We start from the raw sequence: 22,846 nt of genomic DNA on the forward strand, positions 1-22,846 counted from the left end.
AATCCACACAAAACATAAGATGACTTTAATTCTAGTTTTATTCACTTCTCCTTCCTACAGGAAGTAACTTTTAATTTGTTAGCATATTCACTTTACTTTTTTGTTCAATATTATAAATACAGAAAATTTTCAGGAAATACTTCCCGAAATTGTTTATAATTTACTCTAAAAAGCTTATTTTACTTGCCAAAAAAAATCAAGGCATTTTTCTGACAACAAAATAAACTTTGGTGGGCTTATCAAGAAATGCTTTTTTGGAAAATCACAGCTCAGAGTGTGTTGATTCTCTGTGAATGGAATCCAAGCTATCTGATGGTAGTTGTGTTTGTTTCATGATCTCTTTATCTTCAGCCAATTCTTTTTCATAGAAAATTCCTGAAAGAAAGAAAAAATCTGACATCATTAAATGACACTTCACCTTGGAAAAGCATTTCAGAGAGTGGATCTCTCCAAAAAATGAGAGATGACATTGTGTTTTCCATTAATTTTTTTTTCTGACTCAAAGAAATAAAGGAAAGGTTTTTATTGTCAAATTTTTTTTATAGTTGCTCAGAAAGCCCCCTTATTACTGATTTGTGTAAGGCACTCCAGTTAGGTTCAAACAAATTTTTAAGTCTTCATGGTCATATGATGAAATGATTATTGACTGAAGTTGATTGGGCCTGACAGTGACATTTTAGCTTTTCGTTGAAAAAGTGTGGACTTCACTGCAGCCCTCCCACTAAGTCAGTGAGTACATATTTGAAAGTGCTTATTGATTGTCAATCAGAAAAAAGGAAAATAACCTAAAGAGCCAATGACAACTCAAAGTAAAAACAAGCTTACAACTTAAGCATGAGAAAACGGGCCAAGTTGTCATTGGTTTTAGTTTTGCATCCGATAGGTTGAGCAAATTGAGTAACTTTTCTGGATCACTCACAGTGCAGAGTGAGGCAAAACCATCACAGGTTACTTTTGACACTCAAAAGAAAGTCACTCTAAAGTTTTGTGTGCTTTTCAAACCTGATTTATCATCGTCTTTCTTTTTCAAATAAAGCTTCAAGACATGGTCAAGACGCTCCCTCAGTTCTTCTTCTGACACAAAATCTGCATTTTTAGGCTGAAGCATGTTGTAAAGTTCCTTCGCTACTTTGGCAGAGCCACCGAAATCCTGGAGGATAAAAAATAGCCATGAATCATGACTAACATGAACACAGAACATAATTAGTGGCTGGTATGTCAGCTGATGATGTCTGTGGCTAACAAATTGTCTAAATAATATTTATATAATTGGCTGAAAAGCTCTTAGGTAAATGTGAAATTTGGAGGAACAAGATTTCTGGACAAATTACAGAGGGCAAAGTGAAGCAACCCAGTTGAAAATTGCTATATTTGTAAGTGTCTTAGTTCTTGGACCCCTTTTCCAATAACAATTCCTCTGCAGGTTTCATGTTAATTACCTCATAACGTGCTATCAAGTTGTCCTTTGTCAGTTTTCCATGTCCATCTTGCAAAGCTCGGTTAAAAACAGACCTGAAAAGAGGAAAAAAATAAAATGCTTGTGAGAACTCTGGATTTAGGGAAAGGAGGAAAACAGGTGACCAAGAAAAAATTTCAGAGGAAGGACTGGAACCAACAAGAGACATATCTCACAAATGACGTCAGCCTGGAAACCAACTGAGGGCACCACAGTGAGGGGCAAGTAAGAGGGTGGGAGGGGAGGGAGAGCAGGTTTTTCCACAGGTATCCATTATCACCAAATTCTAAAAACTACCGTCAAAAAAGAAAAAATACAGTGGCATTAAAGTAGCAAGAATTATTACATGTCTCTTACTTGACTTCATTCAGATCAAAAACAGCAAATTCATATTCCTCCGTGTTTGCAGGGTCTGGATCAATCTCATTTGCCACTTGTTTCACTTGTTCTATTGTAAGGGCCTCAATGTCTTGTTTGGTGACATAACCTTTGTTTTCAGCATCCATTATTGTAAGAACCTTCAAAGGTAAAATAAACAAAGTATTAATTTTTCATTTGACGTGTCAAAACTAGTCTTAGACTTCTTCAAGGTTTTACTTCAATCACTTCTCTTTGTGATTGGTCTAAAAAGCTTATACCACTTTCTCAAACAATAGAGACATTTTCAATTGAGTATCACAACTCTTTTCCTCTGGTTGGTTGTTACGATCACTTTTGCTTTGAATTGAAAAGAACTCCTAAATAAAAGTTTACTCTGACTGGTATTAAAACATAAAAAAATTGGGGAAACTTGGTGGCCATAAGTACACACAATTTTAAAGTGCACACAATCTTTCCTCTCTTTCCTTAGAATTACAATTTTGTGTCTTTTAATTGTAGTTGTACCATTTACTGTTTACTTGTTTTCACTCATTCACCTCCTTAATTACTTAAACTCGAACTTTTTACTTCAATCACTTCACTCTGTGATTGGTTTAAAAAGCTTACACCACTTTCTCAACCAATAGAGACATTTTTAATTGAGTATCACAAATCCTTTCCTCTGGTTGGTTGTTGTAATCACTATGGTTTTAAATTGAAAAATAATCTTACACAAAAGTTTTCTTTTTTTGGTATTAAAACTTAATACAGTGTAGGAAACTGAGGAACTTGGAAGCCATGAGACAAGAACATCAATGATCCACAGTAATACACAATTTTAAAGTGCACACAATTAATCTCTCTTCTCTTTCCTTAGAATTTACACCTTTTAATTGTACATAATTGTACTTTTAATGTTAACTTGTTTTCAATCATTCACCTCTCTACTTAAATAATCAATAATATTTCAACTTTTTTGCCAGTCGCCTGCTGTTGTGGCCCTACGTCATCATAAATTACTGAGTAACTTACTTTTTCAGCGATGTTTCTTCTTACATCTTCATGTTCTTCCATAACTTCACCCTGCAGCGGAACAGCAAAAGTAAGTCATAGCACAGGCAGACCACACTATGTGTCTGTGGTTAATTACCGTTGACAAGAGACAAACAAAATCTATGGGGGTTATGAATACAGCTCTGAAAATTGCATAATCTAAATTACATCTATGTCTGAATATCTCACTAAAATTAAATGAAATGATAATTGATGCATTTGTGGTATTTTTTTCCTTCACAGGCCATTTTAAGTGTTTTACAACAAAATTACTCTTAGCCAGAGGCTGTAAAGAGAAGAAAGGGAGTCTCCCTTTCTGCTCTTAACTTGAGGTAATAGAGTCTGCTCTGGAGCAAAGTGGCCCACCCAGCTGGGGTTTATCCTGATTCCCTTAGCATGAAGCAACAAGGAGGAAGAGCTACTCCCCCCTGAATGGGATGCCAGTCCATCACAAGGTTATCCCTTAGCATTTCATCAGGCTTTGAATTCCCAGACAATTTGCTGGTAAAAAGTACCCATTTTCATTATATGGCAAGGTAGTCTAAATCTTGAGGTAAATCTGAGCATTCTTGCTTGGTCTGGATTTTTCTATATGGACCGTTTCCATGGAAATTTTTTAGGAGCCACATATTTCTGTCTTCTGTCTCCAAAATAAACAAGTTTGTCTGAGTGCTGGAGTCATACTAGGAAACATTGGCCCTTGATCATATTTGTATAGATCTAGACCTCGCCATGACTTTGGGTCAATATTCCCCAGTACAGCCCTCACGCCTGATTAGTAAGAATTTAATACTCCTGAGTGGAGAGAGACACTGAAATTAAAGTGTTTTGCTTAAGAATGCAACAAAATGACCTGGCCCGGTCTCGAACCCAGACTTCTTGACCTAGAGTCCAGCACAGAAATCACTGTGTCATTATGTCTCCCACATAGGCTACAGTGGTATCATACATGTATTATTCAAATCAAAAATCCCTGGCAGGATGCTTATTGTAGGATCACACATACACATGTATAGGTTTCCTTACTTCAGTAAGTAGTTGAAAAAAGTCTTCTATGTCCAGTCTCTTACTTTTCTTACTTTCCACAAAACTGATATAATGATCTCTATAACAAATTAAACAAAGATGAAATCAACAGTGATCCCAGGGAGCATAATATTATTTATTCATGCAATTTCAATTGGAAAAGGAACTTATCCTAGAATAGGCTCTGACAAAGGGCTAATGCTCAAAACATCAGCTTTGAAACTCTTTAACCCTTTAACTCCCAGATCAAATTTGTCATTCTCCTTACTGTCAACCATACAATTCTTATAATGTTAGTTCAGAGAATGTAGTATTGGATCAACTGATTATCCCCAAATTGATATTTTTCTTGATTCTCATCATTTATCTGGTTGATATTGTATTGATATTGTAAGGAGAAATTCTGTCTTCGTCACTCATGGGAGTTAAAGGGTTAAAGTGGCCTATTTACATTATCAACTCAGTTGATACTATTAAATTACCCTAGCTGTTTCTTTAGAAACTTACCCATCTTTATCTGAGAATTGGCCAAATGAGGGCACATGGAAAACTTTTAACTTGATTTCATATACCAAGTAAAAAAGGATTACTTTAGTTTTGTTTAATTTTGATACTATAAAAATAAATAAGATCCCACTCATTTTTAGGAGATAAAGGGTTAACTTTACAATAAAAAGTTGCTTAATAAGGGTTTGTGCAAACATTGCGCAATACCTGGGACATTTTACCTGATATGAATTAAGTTCCCAGTCCTGCATGTAATCTGATCAAACAACATGGTGTCCAGATTAACCTGGCCACAGCTTCTATTTCTTATTTATCTTCTACTTTCAATTATTATAGTTGTTAGCCCTATACCCTCTAGTATCGAATAATTCATGTAATACGTACTTCATTTCAAACGGATCTAAGTTCCCCATGGTTTGTGGGCCATGTCCTGGGTAGGTCCATACCATGTTCACATCAGACAGGGGTGTGTACTCCAGCTTGGCACTCTCACATCCAATAGGGTCAAACTCTGTCAGGCGTGAGAATAGAACTGAAACAGCCATGTTCTTGAAGCCATATGATCGCACTTGATGCCAGTAACCTGATATAAATGATAAAAATCCATCTTTAGTTAAAAATGTTAGGCTTTGAAATAGCTGCATGCAGACATTTGTACACACTACCTAATACACTGATAGAGCATGATGTTTCAGAAACTAACTAATATATGCATGTACTCTCTACACTTTCTTAGAATGAGGGTCCTGATCTCTTTTCATGCACAAATTTTTAAAATTTGCATGTCACATGTACTTAAAACAGTGTTTCATAGGTCAAAAACTTCAAATCTCACCTTACATTGCCTTTATGTAAAATTCATGTGCCATATATTAATTTTGAGATTTATCATGTGCTTAAAATATCGATCCATGAGGGGACGCAAATCGTCTGTACTGTAAGTATCCCGGAGAGTCCCCAACATTTTCTTAGACTTTTAGTCTAAGAAAATGTATGGGACTTTTTGAACGCTCCAGGCAGCTTTCCTGTAAGGTGTCATAATCCTGTTGCTGCTGACATCGATGTGACAGATAATTGCTTTTGCACTGTTTTCTTGCCGGCTTATACTTGTCATCAAGTTTCAATAAGACGGCTATCATTTTTCACAAGAAAAATGAAGTTTTCGTAAATTGTGATATGTACTTACAGTGCAGACGATTTGCGTCCCCTCATGTTTACCCCCCTTTAAAGTACTTGATTCTTGAGACAAAAGTTTCTCTTAAAATCTTCATGTACATATAGTCTAGACATTCATGATAATGTATGGTAATTATTCTTAGTATCAAATGTCTATGTTAGGATCAAATTTTAGTATTATGGGTAAAGTGAAAAATTTCAATCTATCTTTTAATAATTTGTTTTTTAATACCATTAGCATTACAAGTACATAGTATGTCAGTAGTAAAAGTGCAGGATGTAACACTAATGGTTTTAAAAAAAACCAATAAAAAGACAAAAATTTTTTACTCTGGTTACATCATAAGGCTAGTAAGTAGTGCTTACTGTAAGGCAAGAACAGGCAATCTCCTGGTGTCATATTTGCATACTGCCATCTAACTTGTTTGAATTTGGGATATTTGATAAGATTTACACTTTGAACGTCCAATGTGGCAAACCCTCCATAGCCTCTGTCCCCATCAGCAACTGGTATCTGCAATCCACAAATATTAGTAAAGACATCAGATCTCTTGTGAATAGCTGCTACAACTCAAAGGCTTAACTGGATCAAGATTGTTTTCCTTACATGGAAGCAAAGAACTTTCTGCACAAGGATATTCTTCCCAATTAAGTTGAGTACCATTCCCTCCCAAGTTGAAAATTTTCTTAACAGTAAGGAAAATAGATCATCTAAGACTTTAAAAAATTCTCAGTTAAATGAAAGTGTCAACTTAAGAAATCTCAAATTTATGGAAACAATTTAGACTTAAGGAAAAATATTTTCACTTGAGAAATTTTAAAAGGGAAAATCCAATTGAAAACCATAACCACAACTGTCCACAGGAGCTTTCTATTTTTTTTCTAAACAAAGATTTGAAAAAAGTCACAAAGATTTTCAAATAAAGTTTTTTCATCACTAAAGATTGTGAATCAGTTAAAAGAGATAGTGGACTAAACGTCTTAAAGAAACAATTTATAAGTAAATTATTCAACGAAAAAACACCTGTTTCATACAGGTAATAACAGTGGTTATTTGTTCACCAAGCTTAGCAATTATTTACGCAGCGGACCTTTTGCTAAATGCGGAAGCTTAGTAAATAGTTCATACGAATTTAAAACTTGAGCGATCGAGTATCAAAACTAAAGAACTCATCATGTTAATTGCTATCAGATTTCAAATAATTCATTACCATAGCAAAGGTTCATATTTTAAAAAATCTGAACTAGTTTCTAAGGTAAATTTGACAACAAAGTGTTTTTCTGAAGGCGTCAATGACAAGGTGATGACTTTTTGAGATGCAGATCTCAATATAAAAGGTCTAGGAATGGAAGATTAGAACAAGGAAGCATGAAAAATTTCCAACTTTGAACGAAGTGACAATTTTCAATTCAAGAGAGATTTCTTTGTCAAAAAAACTATTTGAAGCCATCTTTTCATCAAAAAACGAAATAAAGATTTCAAAATAATTCTTATCTGCAAGATCGTACGTTTTGTTCGTTTTCTGGGTGAATGAGTATCCAGTCTTTGGTGCCATTGAGCAAGCAATTAATGGCATTGTCTGCATCTTTATGCAACATACTGCGAGTTCCGCCCGAACTCAACCAAAGATTTGCTTCTAAAATTCTCTCACTGAAAGAACCACACATCAGGGAGGGTAACACGAAAACTTCTGTTGACAACGGATCTGGCAGCTGAGACACGGTATAGGAATCTTTCTGTTGATAAGTTTCCAGAAAACTACGAATCGTGTCACGACCAAGACCCCTTTCTCCAACAGGAACATGATCTTTCTCGCGTTTAGCCTCCAGTTTAACTTCTAACTCGCCATAATTGTCTTTTAAATATTGATCAGTCCATAAATGGAAAGCAGGAAATTTTTTAGCTGCTCCGCGAAAAACAACAGGTTTTCGCAAACTTGCATATTGGTTCCAAAACTCCTGAGGCGATGGAAGTTGTTGTAAAATCTCTACATGCCCATCGCTGTCTCTGTGTTTGCCAAGTTCTTCTCCATGACCGTGAGGAAGTTCTTGGTGGTTGGCAGAAGTTAGGGCTCGTTCCAGGATAGACAAAACAAATAAGAAAATCTTCATGTTGAAAGTGTACTGCTTAATTGTTTTGAGATTCTGTGTGAACGAGAGAGCCCGGTTTTGAGCATGGAGATGAGGCCTGCAGTTGGTAAAATCATGATTAATTGTCTTGGACTGGATTCACGGATATATGGTGAGATAAAGTGAAAACCTGCGTATAAGGACCTATTTTTTTTTTTAAGCAAGGTGCACAATTAACAAAGTTAAGTCTGGTAAGTAGGTTCTTGTATTTTGGGCCCCTATTGGCGATTTAGGCTGAATAGGTTCTTAATTAGGTTCTTTAGTGTAAATTGGGGTAGACAGGCTTACCCGACTCCGTGGTGTGTCCAGTTTTCTCTACACTTGTTGCAAGTGTTAATAGGCCTACACGGCTCCACAGTAGGTTCCTGAGTGACTATGGAGAGATTGAGGTAGAATGGATTGATGCCCAGTACAACAGAGGACAGGGGAAATGACTCGAAATCCAAGTGGATTACAGACTAATATTTCAGATGTCAGAAAAAAACCAGATTTAACTTTGTTAATGTGCACCTGACTGAAAAGGCAAAATTTTAGACTGTTACACCGCAAGAATGCATACAATACATTGTAAACCTCTTTTATCCAAAGTCCATGAAGCTAATAAAGACTTTACATTGACTTGCTTTTGTTGTAGGGATTAATACTTTCGTTTGTAATTACAGTTTGGTACAGTATGTTGTTGCTATACTCAAATTTGCAATCTGAAAGTTACACTCCTCGGTTAAAATGTTTTTCATGATATTACTGTAACCCAAAATATGAGAACCTGCTTGATCTTGTTCGGCTAAATGTAGGTTCTTGTATTTCAGGGAATGAAGGAGGCATTTCTGCCAGGATGTTTTTAATCCACTAAGTTGTTCTACGCGGGTTTAAACTGTACTCTACCGTTCCTTTTTCAGTTGTAACTTGAAAAGCCGGTAACAGCGGTGTACCGTCACCTATAAGACCACTCGTCGCCGTCTTTTTAGTCTGCGAGCAGCCGGGCTCTCGTGTTTCCATCTCTCGTGCTTATGGTACAAGTTATTGAAATTCCTGTATTTATACGTAAGAAGAAGTGTTGTGTATAAATTAAATACTGAGTTAACGGCCACTCAACTTCACAGTTTATATGTGCAAAAATTACTTAAAGTGAAAGAGCTGTAACGCCGCTACAGAGAGGGAAAATAGTCATCGAGTACTGTTAATCGGTCACTTTGTTATTGTTTCTAAGGGCGGAAATGTCATCGGCAAAAGGTAAATGGCATTTAAAAAAAAAAAAAGAAAAAATAGCTAAAATTTTGCGAATCTTCTGGAAATAATGTAAGTGATACACGAAATATTTCAAAGTAAAGGAACATCAGCGGAATAAAGCCACATACATAAGGTTACAATACATTGCATTTTAAATACCTCTTCAAACGGGCCAAAAATCGGAAATAGGAAGAGATCAGCTAAAACTGAGCTGGTTTCTAAACCGTAAACATATTTCATTATTGCTGATTATAGTACACATCAAAACACTCGACTGGTTTCATTCGTTTTTACGACAGGCCACTTGTGATAATCGGTATGGTATCACAAAAGACAATAATGATTCGCACCGATAACACACAGACTTAGGGCAATCACTTTAGAAATCGGAGAACCGCCTCTGTTTATTATTGTTCGATACTACGCGGATTTTTGAGCAGATGAATGTGCAATTTCAAATTCTGGCTACACGGAGAGAAGAACCTAAGACATTTTTAATTGTTTTTAATGAGATTAATCGGCTGAAAAATGGAACAGATTGACCTCGATGATAGATTGTATTATAGTCATCCGCTGACAAGGTTAAGGGTTCGAGATGTAAACAAACTTAGTAAAGAATGTGGTTTGGCGTAAGATCGCATGCTGTCACTTGCATTGATCTTGAACCGAAATAACAATTGGTGTGCAGAAAAGAAGAAAAGAAAAACGCTAGTGACGTCTGGCGATTGGATGTTAACCCAAGATGCTACCTTACTATGGAAAACCATCAAATTTGGAAACTTACCCGACATCACCGAAGATATACCGTAGAGGATTGGCGAAAACGTTCGTGCGTCGCGCACAGAGGGCCGACCCAGAGCGACAACTTAATCCCTCGGAAGATCCTGACGGTATTTCTTGCGAGACTCTATCCCGCAGGGGAAAAAAGATACGAGTCAATGTATGTGGAAAACCATACGTAATCACTGTTCAACAACTGCTAAGATTTCCTACAAGTTTGCTAGCAGATCCAGAAAAAAGAGCACCTTTTCACGATGAGGAGAACCACGAATTCTTTTTTGACAGAAATCGAACGACATTTGAAAGCATCTTTTACTTTTACGTAACAAATGGAATACTAGTTTTTCCGAGTAAAACGTTCTCGCTACAGCTTTTGGCAGACGATTTTCATTTCTTTGGCCTGTACGAGTATTTGAGCTCGGAAGAAAGGCGACACAGTTTGCCAACTCCAAGTGCATTTTTTCCAAAGAAAGTGATAGCCCCAAAATCAGTTTGTCAAAAAAAGTTTTGGGAAATTTGCGAGTCTCCAGATTCAAGCTTCGTCGCACGAATCACAACGCTGTTTTCGCTGATGGTAATTTTGCTCGCCATTGCTATTTTGTGTATTGAAAGTCTTCCAAGCGTACGAAACTCGAATCTTGTTGAGGAAGTCATAGATAGTGGAGTGCACCTTAACATCAGTACAAACCAAAACAATGCAATAATGACCCACGATAGCAATTCCTTCACAGTGCAATATTTCACCTCAAGAGCTAAGGAATTTTGCATCGCCTGGTTCACACTGGAATTAATTATTCGTTTTCTTGTTTCGCCAGAAAAGCGAAGATTCCTGCTCAAATTTCTAAACATCGTGGACATAGCCGCTATTTTACCATTCTACATTTATTTGGTCGTGTCCGAAAAGTCAAAAGCACCGCCTGTTTATCTGATCAAGATCTTTCATCTTTCAAAAATATTTCAAGTGCTTAAAGTCTCTCGCTACGCTTCAACGATGATAGTGCTTAAAAAAACTGTTACCGCATGTCTATCAGATCTGTGGACGATGGTTTCTTTAACTCTCACAGGAACCATTTTATTTGGGATTCTTGTATATTACTGCGAAACTTGGGACCAAGAAACGGAATTTCGAAGTATTCCTCACTCGTTCTGGTGGGCTGTTGTGACAATTACTACTGTTGGGTATGGTGATATGGTTCCAAACACTCTTGGTAAGTGTAAAATTCATTGTCTCTTTATCAAGGTACTACACAATTTTCATTTTTCCAAAGTTGTGGAACATAATCTTTTTGACGTCGAGATAAGAACCCATAGAATCTCATGACGGCTCCAAGCCTTTGAACAAATCAAAAAGCCGTCTACTGCACGTGTGACTCGTGCGACAAGCGCACGATTGCAAGCTATGACATCACTAGCTTACAATTGATTGGCTGACGCAACGGATAGTGAAATATAGATGGCAAACTGTTAGCCGCTTATCATTCATTTAACTCTTAAAGCGCAAATGACTTCCTTATCACGATTTCATGATCTTTCTAGAAAAAAAATCCGTGCTGACGGCCGTGTATGTCTCACACGATGTAAGAAACATGTGTTTTGTGCCGTATACTCTGCAGTATCTAAGCAACTGCGAAACTGCTCCTCCCCTAATTCAATACTAATCCTAACTTGTTATCGGTTGCTGGGTTGGGGGAAGGGGTAGGTTTGCATTTGCTCAGATACTAACATTGATAAAAAAAAAAAAAAAAAAAATGAGTGTCAGGAAAAGGTGCCCGTTCTGTACTTGACGGAATTACATTTTCTTCTTTTTTCTGCAGGTGGGAAGATTCTGGGTGGACTGTGCACCATCTCAGGTGTTATATTCATAACACCTCTTCTGCCGATCATTTACAATAAGTTTGTCCGGTTTCAAAAACTGGAAGACAGCAAGCCGTTATGTCAATGTCGATAAAGTGAACTGGTCACTAAATTGAATGCAATGCACGTTGTGATCACCTGATGACATGATAACAATTTAACTCACACTTTCTCGTAAAGTCCTCGTCTAGAGCTTCTATTTCTGACGGGCCCTTTACTCCTCTGGGCCCTTTGCCAGCCTCTGCTCAGAAAATGAGCCAGAATCGGGAGGTAAGAAGACAGGATCCGAGAAAACGACGCAAATTTAGCCTACATTCCCTCTTGGGGTTCCATACTGGTTTAATTTTAATTTTAATTGTATGAGAATAGTACTGATGGCTCCAAACGGTAGATAGCTGTGAACAACAGGAGTAAATAAAGAGATTTATTCAGCTCGTAGTCTATAATTAATCAATTCTACAAAGAATCAATACTTTACACTGAGTGATCGATGCAATCTTCGTAATAAAATGCAATTTCACTAAATACGAGGTAGCTTTGCAGGTTCTTGAAACAAAGGATAAAAAAAAGCAAGAGAAGATGTAATTTAATCTAAGAGAAATTTCTCACAAACTCAAAACAATTTTGGTTCCTCATCCACACCTTGGCATTTTTTATGTTTATCATAGAAATTTTCCCTTTCACCAAAAACATTAATACGATTAGAGGTATCAATTTTCCGCAATGCTAAGTCAATAACTAACAAACAAGAGGGTTAAAAAAATAAATAAGGAATTTTCATTTAAATATCTATTTGTATCATCTTAAAAATCATCTCATAAAATAGAAAATGTACAACAAATAGGAAACGATGAAAAAAATAAATATCAAAATAAAACGATACTGTTATTCGAGAATAATTACTTCATTTTGAAATGAATACGCACACTATAAATCTTCATGTGTTTTTACACAAACAAAATGTTGTTAGCTTAACTGAGATATTTCTTTTGTCCACTGTAATTCTTCATATTTTCTCGCTCATAAAACTCAACAGACGAATTTACAACGAAAGTATGTACATGGTCGTCGATGTTTCCTTAAGGTGGAAAAAATCGTTGTAAAAAATTTTGTGGTCGTATTTTCAGACGCAAAATGTGACACTATTTAGGAACCAGTCATTATTTTCGTCTTGGAGCTGGTGGGGGGGGAATGATTGGAGGATGGGGGGGGGGGGAAGATTGAATGGTTTTCAGGGGACCGGAGGGAGGATCAGTCGGCGCCAGCACAGTGTCAAAGGGTAAGACTATAGCAAGTTTAATGCTTGTGGGATGAGATCATTAAACTACCACAGAGCCTAAGGGGGGTTCAGGTAAATTTTGTTTTGACACAACCAAAATCCTCCAGCCCTCCCCCTCCGGAAATAAATAATGACCGATCCCTATGATCTTATAACGACCAAGAAAAGTTTGCGTTTTTTAAAGTCGTTTCTCAAAACGGTAGTTTTTTTCACTCGCAGGTTACGACTCGTTGTATTTTTGCATCCAGAGCCTAAAGAGTTTCTTGGTCTTGTACATTTGCCATCCTTTGAGCAAGCGACGGCGCACAAGCGTGAGCTGGTACCAAGCCATGAAAACCTATTAGGTGAAAAACAGAAAATATGTGACCTGCTTTTCTACTTGAAGCAAAAACATTACGAACATGGTAGACATTCTTAGGTACTTTAAATGAGATGTTATTATGTTAAGGAATAATTTCTATTTTTCTTAAGCTCCTGAATCTCGAACTTGGACCGAGTCTTGACAATCTATTGCTGTTATTCTAGCCAGGATATCTCGGCTCCTAAGATATCTGGAACCCCCGGAAAACTCTTCATAAGTCTAGTATCTGTTGCGCCCCCCTACCCCCACCCCGTATCTTGGGTCCCCCCGACGGGCATTTCGAACTTCCCTGTATCCTAAGTTCTCGACATCTCGATCTCCCGGTTATCCTCAGCCCCCTGGAAGTACAATTTTTTCTCTTTCTCTTGCCCATTTACAAATCAAGTTCCCCACCTCTTTTGAAACCCCAGTACCAATACAAATACCAATAATTTTCTCTTAGCCCTATGAGATTGAAGATGACGCCTCCTCTTACCTCAGATAGCTGCTTCTTGTCTTCATGCTTCATCATCATTTCCGACACTCTTTTCCTTATCAACTGGTGACGCCATTTCGTCCAAAACTTTTCAAATACACGGCGATCAACCTAAAAATAAAAAAATAAATAAATAAAAATGATCAGATACTGAAAAACGACATGAATAGTATGCACTCTCCTGAGACGAACGAAAATATTGGAACTTAAGTTGTTCCTTCTTGCGTCTCCTAAGATTAAAGGTCTTCAGTGACAACTAGTACAATCCAAGTATGCGTCCCCTCAACTCTGCGACGCTTAGTGCAATACAGTTACTGAGTCTCACCATTTCAGTGGCGATCGAGTTCAAGTCAATTCTCTTCTTCCACATCATGAAGTGCTTCGCTACAATGCGTTCTTCCCTCTTTCTGCTGTGTATCTCAAGTTTTGTGTCATGAAACCAGGCGCGGAAACACATTTTGCTGAAAGGAACAAATGACAGTGTGAGAAATGAATCAGCCTTTGTTCACACACAAATGATCCAACATGCGAAACGAAGGGAAACGCAAATTTTCCACCTATTACCCGGGAAGCGTACGTCAGTTTACGTCACCCAGTAGAGATGGAGGTAACTCAGAGCGTTAGGTTGCAATCTTGGTAAAAAGACACGCGTGTCCTTTCTGAATAGAATACACAAGTCCAGCGAATGTTAAGGTATAGAGAAACTTGTTAATATTGACCAAGAACACTAAACGATAGCCGCGGCCAGGGCTCAAGTCTGTACACCTGACCTTATGGAATAAACCCAACTATCGCAGACTCCCTCTTGGACAAGAAAGATGGACCTTGGACCTCTCCCGCTAAGGAGAGCTGACCTGTTCTTTCGTTTGATTATAGTTATTACCTCAACCTTTTCTGGTAATGTTCGTCAGCGATTTCCTCTTGTTGCTGCAACGAAATAAATTCACATGATTTGGAAGCCGATTTGGAACCAAATGTGACGCTGTTTAAAGTAACTCTAATCGAAAACCACGTGAAAAGCTGATGTTGTAAACGCCTCATATTTTCACTCTAAACGTACTTAACTAACCAAGTGCGGGGTGCGAAATGTACGTTGTGACTGATAAATGGGGAAAACGAACATCCGTAACTTAAAAAACCGACTGAGAAAACAAGATTAGTAAAATATTTATTTTTTCACCACTATCACCCGACGGGTAGATTGAACAATCAGAGGGCAAAAACAATGCTGCCGAAAAAGTAGGGTTTTAGTGTAGAATTACCTCAGCTTTTTCTTTTTCTGCCTGCTTCAGTTCTGTCTTTGCCTTCCAGTCGGCAAAAAACTGTACCAAATAAAATACAGAAAAAGAACTGTGGTCAATGCAATTGGAACAAAAGACGATTCTATCAGTAGGTCAGGTGAGGTAATATAACGGGACATCACAATTAACAGTGCATCTCGACTGAATGTCGAAGAGCCTGTACCAAAGTTATCACAACAGCAATCAGAGCGAAAGAAAATCTCACAAGGAGCCAATGAGAACTCAGAGTGAAAACAAGCAAACTGCCAAGTCGTGATTGTTTTTAGTTTTGCATCTGATTAGTTGAGAGGGTGTCACGAGTTTTCTGGACCAATCACAGGGCGAAGTAAAGCAAAACCATGCACTGCAATTCGACATTGACAGCTGAAAGTTGCTGTATAGACTGTAACAATCCGTACCTTAGAAGTGACAGTCTTGTTACAATGTTTCTCTGCGCGGCTCTTCAGAGTAAATTTTTTCCATTCTCGCATAAAACCCTGTTTCACTCGTCTGTTGTGTTGAACCATCTGTCCGTCTATCAGCTCCTTATGCTTGCGGGCGACTTTAAGCGCCTCGTGCCAATCATAGAACATGCGAGAAACCTGGAAAAAGTTAAATAATAAAGAAAAATAATATAATTGTGTTGCAAAAGGCTATGCCTTTTACGGAGGAATTTAAAAATAGCGTTTTCACACTTAAAGCGAAAAAAAAAGTCCTAGCGTTTACGAAAAGCTTCCCATCCACAATAAAAGACGGAGTCAACGTTTCCAAATTAATAAATGAAGTAGAGCGTTTTCCAAAACCAAGCTTGTAAACAATTTATGCGGATGAGTGTCAACGGTTGGTCTACTTGTAGGAATGAAGTTTCGTTTTCAAATTTCTTCGCCTCGGTGAATACAAGGCTTCAGTTCAAGTGCCCACAAAGGTTACTGTCGCACTTATCCCAAGAACGTTTTTCTTCCAATCCTATTTGCTGTTCTTCCACAATAGGACAAAATTAGGCAACATCTCGGTTGAAACTGAAATAACTATTATTGGCGAGGAAATTGTTTACTACCCATAATCAGTTTCAGGATTTTTTTGAGAACTCTTGCGGCGTCAACGCAAAGTTTTATTTTTTTCAGAAAGAAAGAGGCGCTTGGAAATCGTCGTAACACACCTTTTTATTCATTGTCTGGTCTCGAAAAGAATTAATTTTCTTCCGTTCATCAATTTTCTTTCTTGAAAATTGGTGCCATTCTGCCAGTGATCTGCAAATCAAACACACAATCTGTTTAATTAAAGCGTGTTGTACAACATGATACCTTACGCATCGCTAACACTTGAAGTTCGTTCGTTATTCTATCGCCTCGGACTGAAAATTGTCTGTTTTGTTTATGAACCAAGTTCTAATTTAGGTGCGTGAGTGAAGTAACAGAACAACGTAAGTTTCAGTCGCCACAAACCTCTTTAATACTGTGCGGTTGTTCAAATCCTTTGCTTGTTGCATCTGCCGCGTTTTTTCCGTCCATTGCACAAAGTATAAATGTACCAACCGTCGGCCGTGTTTTGTCTGAAGATCGTTCGCCATCTCCGCTTGTTTCTTCACCTCTGTAAACGGAAAACTCGCAATCAGTACAGCGGCTAAAAAAAGTAATTTTCAACTGAATGTCGCAAAACGAAAACCAAAGTAAAAAAAAAATTTAAAACAGCCAAAATTCATGATAAAACTAGCAAACTGCCCGAAGGACAGAAATACGTGAGCAATCAAGTCACTATTGTTTTTAAAACAGTTTTAATTGAGTGTCGATAAATGAAAACCAGTATAGTCCCAACGACTACTAACATCATGATTACCCAATGATAAACTCAAAGTAAAAACAGGCAACCTGCTTAAAGCGCGGGAAAACGCAAGTGACCATGTTGGGATTAATTTCAGTTTTCCATTTGATTGGATGAAATGGTGGCGCCAGTTTTATGGACCAATCACAGAGCGAAGTAAAGCAAAACAAAAGCAAACTTGGATTACTTGCGACACTCAATTGATTGGTTGAGAGAGAAGGCGCGCATTTTCTTGACCAATCACAGTAGTGAAATAAGAACGATGAAATCACGGAAAACGTGCGACACTTAACACAAAATTGCTTTAGGATGACCAATAAACACCGTGTACTCACTAATCGTCCATTGTTTCCAGTGTCGACCAGCTTCTCGGGTTTTTCTGATAAGCATTTTCTGCAAGTTGTAAGGTCAAAAAGACATATCAGCAACATTGAGACCGAGAAAAACTCCCATTGCAAATGTGCTTTGGTATCAGCGACAAAGCACAGGTCGAACGATCTCTCTCTGGACAGTGAGCCATATTTTCCACATAATCTCTCACCCTTCAACCACAACTTTCAGATATGTAATTTCACATCCAGCAAAGCTCCCAAAGAAAAAGAGAGACGACAAAAAAACTTTCCCACTCCAATCTTTTTCTTCTGCTTTCCTTACACATTTGAGACATTTACCTCTTGAAGTTTTTCAGAGCCCTTCTTGGTGTATAACGCAAGCCACCATCTTGTGAAACACTGACGGAAAAAAGAAAGGCATAACTGTGATTAAAAACACTGCTATTTAAAAATATTATTAAAAAAATAACAACATTTGGTATTTAATGTTTTAAACCTCAGTTTACAGTTCTGTGTTTGAGCGATGTACGGCTAAGGCCATAAACATCTTACAAAATTCAATATTAATTCCTGAATTTTTCCAAATCACTATTTTCATTTTCTAAGCTGAAGGTCAAGAGTGAAATTACACGACCAGCTGTAAACCGGCAGATGTCGAGGATTTAACTCTCGAACTTCCGAAAATAATGAATATGTAACTTCTCCCCAAAAAAATTCATACATTAAACAGCTAACAGGTAATGGGAGTACTCAAACTTATCAGACAGAGGTTGTTATTTTGATCTAACACCAAATTATTATAACTAATTTAGAAGAAAATGTGTAGCAGTTTTAGGGGAGAACAAACAATCAGATCTTGGGAAAAATTTCCAACTGCGTCAATAAACTGCTTCGACGTACTTTACGTAAATTCATTCACTCAGTCATTAAGCAACCGTTAACACTTATAACTAATTTCAAAATAAGTTCATTTTGTTCAAAACTTAAGCTTTTCGCTATTTTGTGTAGTTTTCTACGCCTTTGAAATTAGTGTCGCATTATTGTGGATGAACTGAGCCAAATTTCAACTTTGTAAACTGACCTTGTGTACGATTTTTTTCTCGTAAGATTTTTCCGCTTTACACCGCAGCATGAATTTCACCCACTTTACAAGACAATAGTGAAGTAACTCTGACTCTTTTCTCTGAAGATGCTCCTCCAAGATCTCCAGGTTTCTCATATTGCGTTGGAATCTTTCTCTCCAAGTCTTGAAGGACTTAGATACCTAGAAGCGAAAAATAAAATGACGAAAATAAATTAATAAAAGAAAAGTCTTTACATTTAAACTTGCGGTCGCGAAAACTGTCGTACTTTCTTATGGTACACATAAATTTATCTTCTCGCAGTCAAAATTCAATAAAATGCTTTGTTTTCATAGCAATTTAACCTTCATTGATTAATCGTTCGATAATAAAGTGTTAATCACTGAGTCCTAACAACCCTAAGGAACTAATACAACAGAATAATATATGAAAAACGATAATTGAATAACAGTTTTTGGTTGTAAAAAATAAAGTTTAATCACGATGAAATAGCAACCTTTTTTCATGCAAGTGAAACATTCCAGGCGGTATTTCCGAGTCCGCATATAACTGACGACGGAGAAACTTCGGAAGGTGCTCGTTACCTCCGAAGCAGCTCCTAAGATCGACGAGCAAGTATCGAATGCATTCGCGGTTATCTCAGCACGGTGTTACACTTACCAGTTCTTCTTCCTTGTTTTGCAGTATTTCCTGTAAGATTTTGCGTTTCTCGACTCGTGATTGCACATACTGATGCAATCCGAGCAAAGTTCTATTAAAGAAAAAGAATCATATTCTTTAGCAAAAATACATTCAACCCCATCTGCTCAACACATGTAAAGAAAACTTTTTCAAGCTCTCTAAATTCCAAATTCCCATCAGTAAGCTAAGGCGGAGCCTCTTCTCGAACCAACTGGCCCATCCAACCGGAGCTTATTCCGGTTCCCTTAGGATGAAAAGACAAGGAGAATTACATTGCAAGGTTACCCCCCTCCTTCCCCCCCCCCCCCCCTCCCCAAGACATCATCCCACTTCCCTGACAATTTCCCGGTACCCATTTATACACCTGAGTGAAGAGAGGCACTATGAAAGTTTTGTTTTTTGCTCGCGAACACAACACAGTGACCCGGTTAGGTTATGAACTCGAACCTCTCAACCTGGGGTCCAACGCACCATCGCGCAGAATGCCTAAACATCATTGGTTATTCGTGGGCACTGAAGCGGGAAATTTGGATGCGATCACGCCTTGGAAAGCCCACTATAAGAGAAGAACGGGCCGAAACTGGAGCAGCAGCGTGAATAAAACTCGCTCGCCCGATTGCCAGAAGCAATCACTGAGACACCCAAGGACGGGTTTTTGAAGAAGAAGGGTTTACATTTAATTAAAGCTTAAAAAGAGCAAGTTTGAGAAAGGAATAAGGAATATTCCCCATCCTTTGAAAATGTCAAAGAAACGGACATTTCTAATATGAAGGCCGATTTCAAAAGCAATTTTTTAAAAACTCCAAACATCCAAGAGCGGGAAATGGAAGATGGATCTTTCCTGCAACAGAATCAGTTTCACTTTGAAAATTGAATGACAACCACTATTCCTCACGCGATGCTAAGCATTAAGCTACCGCGTCTTCCACTAAATTCCCATCAGTACCTTCTGATCACCTTTCCACTCGCATGACTCTTTGCTTTTTGTACTTTATGAGCTTCCTGCATCCAGTTATCAAACATACGTCGTAACAACTTCTTCTCCGACCCTTCGGCGATGTGCATGGCCCTGTTGTTCAATACTTTAGCTTCTGTAAGGAAAGAAAAAAGAAAGCGACTAAAGCTTTGCCCACACGTAACCTATATGTTTTAAAATGCAGATTTGTTGACGACTTTCGCTGGCAGGCACGTTAAGAATCATTTTCGAAAACAGCTTCTAAAGTGGATAAGCTTAAAAAAGCGTAAAGTGAAGTTTACATGTCATGTATCATGTGTGATTTGTGTGATGTGTGATAAGTTTTGTGTGATGTGTGATACGTTTTGTGTGATGTGTGATGTGTGATGAGTTTTGTGTGTGTATGGTGGCTATACCTTTTGTAGAATGTGTCATTTTCGTAAACAGCTTATAAAGTGGTTCAGCTTGAAAAAGCATAGCTTATTCTTTGACAAAGAGACGATAAACCTAACATACCGAATGATTCTCACATTTATTGTTCTTAACAAAAAACTACCTGGAGTTAAATTTATCCAAATATGGTGTACTTTTAGCAGGGCTGTGCTCTAACAGAGCCTGGCTACTACGGGAGACAAACATTAGTCTTTGGGTGGAAAGTTTACCAGTAACCCAATTATATTTTTCTTGTTCGCGTCCAAATTGTCGAGCGGTGGCCATCATTGAATACATATAATACAAACATTTCCCCATACCTTCTGTAATACTTTTCCAACTGTGGATAAGACGGCGTGTCTATAAAAGAAAAAATAAAATTACAGCCTAATAAAAGTGTTTATATTTGAAAAGAATGAGAAAGTTCTTGTTTGGCACTTGTAAAAACTTCAATTGCAACACATTACAATCACTCTGACGAAAGGCTAACGCTCCAAATATCAGCTTTAGAAACTCTTTACGGTGGGCAATTTACATTATAACTCTGTTGATGAAACCAAGTTGTTGAATATCCCTACCAAGGCAGCAATTATTTAATTAGAAACTTACCCCTTTTATTAATTTATGTTTATTTCTTCCACACTACGAAATTTCTGTGCCATATTTTGTTCAAAATTTAAGCAGAATTATTATCAGTTAAATCATTTACGTCCATCGCGATTCAATGCTCTTTTTCGTCTTGCCGCTGTTATGTAGCTTCACTGATCTGACCGCCGTTGGTTTCTCAGCATATACAACTTAACACTCATTTTACTGTCCATTTTTAATTAGTTTCAGAGCCATGAAAAATACAAAGAACGTAACTCACGGTTTTTCGGGATGTGTATTCGTCGTACCAACACAGGAACATCTGAGGGATAATGTGCATACAAAAGTTCATCAACCCGAGAGTTGAAATCGAAATTCTGAGAAAAAAGTAATGTAAAACATGCGCCACAAACGGCGTAACGCGAGGGAATAATTTTAAGCTTCTCAATGTAAGGAAGCAACTCAGAACAACTTGACTTTTCGTTCCCGACGATACCGAAAAATAACGTTAAAACGAAGATTTAAACATGGAGAAATTTTGGGCAAAACATGCCATGGGAAAGTTGTGTTTTAAACATAAACGAGAAGCCTTAAAAGAATTATTTAACCACCTACCAAGCACTCTAAGGAGTGAATCGCAATTCTAACCCAGCAGGCAGCTAAATATACAGGCAGCTAATGACGATGATTAAATCAAATTGTGTTGCGTCAAAATTAATTATAACACTAACTTAAGCTACTCCAAATAAATCATTTATCGACAGTCTAGCCACGGGTAACAAAAAAAATCCGTCGATTTGAAGCTTAATAAACGATAGCTGCGACAGAAAGAAAAAGAGAGCGAAATTTACTGCCAAAGTGTAACAGAGAGAAGCAGTTTGTATTCAGCTTGGACGAACGAGAGTAAACAAATTTAGGAGGATTAATTAAATTTTCTGGACGCGTGAAATAATTCTTATTAAAACTAGCAAAAGTCACTCTCACTAATTAATTACGGTGCACTAGATAAATTTCATGTTTGACTTTTCGCTTTCAAATCATTATTACTGAGTGTTTCTCGCTGATTAAAACTCGCGGAATATTCACTTTTTGAAGTAAATTAATTTGGTTTAAAAAAAAAACTTGTGAAAACGTCAAAATTACGCAAATCCTGGAGCTGAAAAATTATAACTTTCAAAACATAAAAGATTTTAGACACAGTCAGACAAGAGTATTTTGTACCACGTGGTACATATGGCCGGATTGGCATCCAAGTTGATTGGTTCATTAGTACCACGTGGTATAAAACATTCTTCCCTTATTGTCTGTACTCCATCGTGCCCTCGTATACTTCAAACGATGTGGGTTTTTGAAAGGCCGGTGGACATCTATATCGCTTTTCAAGCTACCGTTCATACCTGTTTTTGCAACGCCATGATGTAGAACTTGTCTGCTCGGATCTCCAGCGTGTAATTCCTCCAATCCTCGAAACATTCCCGAAGTGCATTGTGATCACGCTGTTGATTGTGCGCCCGCGATAACTCTGAGTGGGCCAGAAGTTGTTGCCAGAAACGGAAGCTTCGAGCAAGCTGAGAAACCATGGGAAATAACACAAAATGTCAGAATTGAAAGAGTTACTCAGCCTATCGACTGATCAATCAGTTGGCGAGTCAGTCAATTAGTCAGTCAAAATGTCACTGATTCGATCAATAGATTGATCAATCAATCAGTCATATCTAGCCGTCACTCATTCAAAGTGAGCGTAATCTTGTGACACAAAGCAAACTGATCTTTTCTAGGAATAGCGTCATTTACCAAGTTTGCGCCAACGTTTTTCTTGAACTCTTGCATTGCTCGTTTGTTTCTTGTCCTTTCCAGAGCCACATCCCTCCATCCGACAAACACACTGTAAATACAACCGCAAACCATCAGTACTAACTTGAGGAAATTACCCTACAGCTGTTTAGGATAAGTTTAGAATTACCTTCTGACTAAAACGGCTTAATAAA

At 37.6% G+C, this 22,846-nt stretch overlaps 3 protein-coding genes across 9 annotated transcripts in view; 1 reads left to right on the forward strand and 2 right to left on the reverse strand.

Annotated features, from left to right (window-relative positions):
* Window positions 1-15: 15 nt before the first annotated feature.
* Window positions 16-9,146, reverse strand: LOC113680552 (uncharacterized). 3 transcript variants are annotated; one of them, XM_089180018.1, is made up of 9 exons: window positions 7,997-9,146; window positions 5,945-6,092; window positions 4,787-4,985; window positions 3,896-3,974; window positions 2,849-2,899; window positions 1,814-1,974; window positions 1,440-1,512; window positions 1,003-1,150; window positions 16-375 (listed from the first exon to the last, which is right to left on the reverse strand). In XM_089180018.1, the coding sequence occupies exons 2-9, from the start codon at window positions 5,976-5,978 to the stop codon at window positions 263-265; spliced, it is 858 nt and encodes a 285-aa protein (XP_089036144.1). In that variant the 5' UTR covers window positions 5,979-6,092; window positions 7,997-9,146; the 3' UTR covers window positions 16-262. The 3 variants fall into 3 exon arrangements, with proteins under 3 accessions (XP_089036144.1, XP_027053389.2, XP_089036143.1); XM_027197588.2 differs by lacking the exon at window positions 7,997-9,146 and adding an exon at window positions 7,088-7,795; XM_089180017.1 differs by lacking the exon at window positions 7,997-9,146 and adding an exon at window positions 6,186-6,568.
* Window positions 9,147-9,376: 230 nt separating this feature from the next.
* On the forward strand, window positions 9,377-12,449 carry LOC113680498 (potassium voltage-gated channel subfamily A member 2). The gene is made up of 2 exons (XM_027197528.2): window positions 9,377-10,926; window positions 11,533-12,449. The coding sequence occupies exons 1-2, from the start codon at window positions 9,681-9,683 to the stop codon at window positions 11,664-11,666; spliced, it is 1,380 nt and encodes a 459-aa protein (XP_027053329.2). The 5' UTR covers window positions 9,377-9,680; the 3' UTR covers window positions 11,667-12,449.
* The window catches only part of LOC113680499 (uncharacterized), a 35,172-nt gene continuing 24,308 nt past the window's right edge, over window positions 11,983-22,846 (reverse strand). For 3 of the 5 annotated variants that reach the window (XM_089180015.1, XM_089180014.1, XM_089180013.1), the window contains 3 exons: window positions 22,653-22,743; window positions 22,256-22,426; window positions 21,080-21,180 (listed from right to left, as the gene is read on the reverse strand). In XM_089180015.1, coding sequence (XP_089036141.1) covers window positions 21,094-21,180; window positions 22,256-22,426; window positions 22,653-22,743 — 349 coding nt within the window. In that variant the 3' untranslated portion in view covers window positions 21,080-21,093. Of the gene's footprint in view, window positions 13,189-13,687; window positions 13,799-14,012; window positions 14,149-14,570; window positions 14,615-14,949; window positions 15,010-15,386; window positions 15,570-16,126; window positions 16,218-16,412; window positions 16,558-17,123; window positions 17,182-17,459; window positions 17,520-18,201; window positions 18,385-18,862; window positions 18,954-19,829; window positions 19,975-20,590; window positions 20,631-21,079; window positions 21,181-22,255; window positions 22,427-22,652; window positions 22,744-22,846 lie in introns of those variants that run through there. The other 2 variants (XM_027197529.2, XM_089180016.1) reach the window with 1 other exon arrangement.

The sequence above is a fragment of the Pocillopora damicornis genome, chromosome 8 (genome assembly GCF_964200805.1).
Source record: "Pocillopora damicornis chromosome 8, jaPocDami1.2, whole genome shotgun sequence".
NCBI classification, from domain to species: Eukaryota; Metazoa; Cnidaria; class Anthozoa; order Scleractinia; family Pocilloporidae; genus Pocillopora; species Pocillopora damicornis.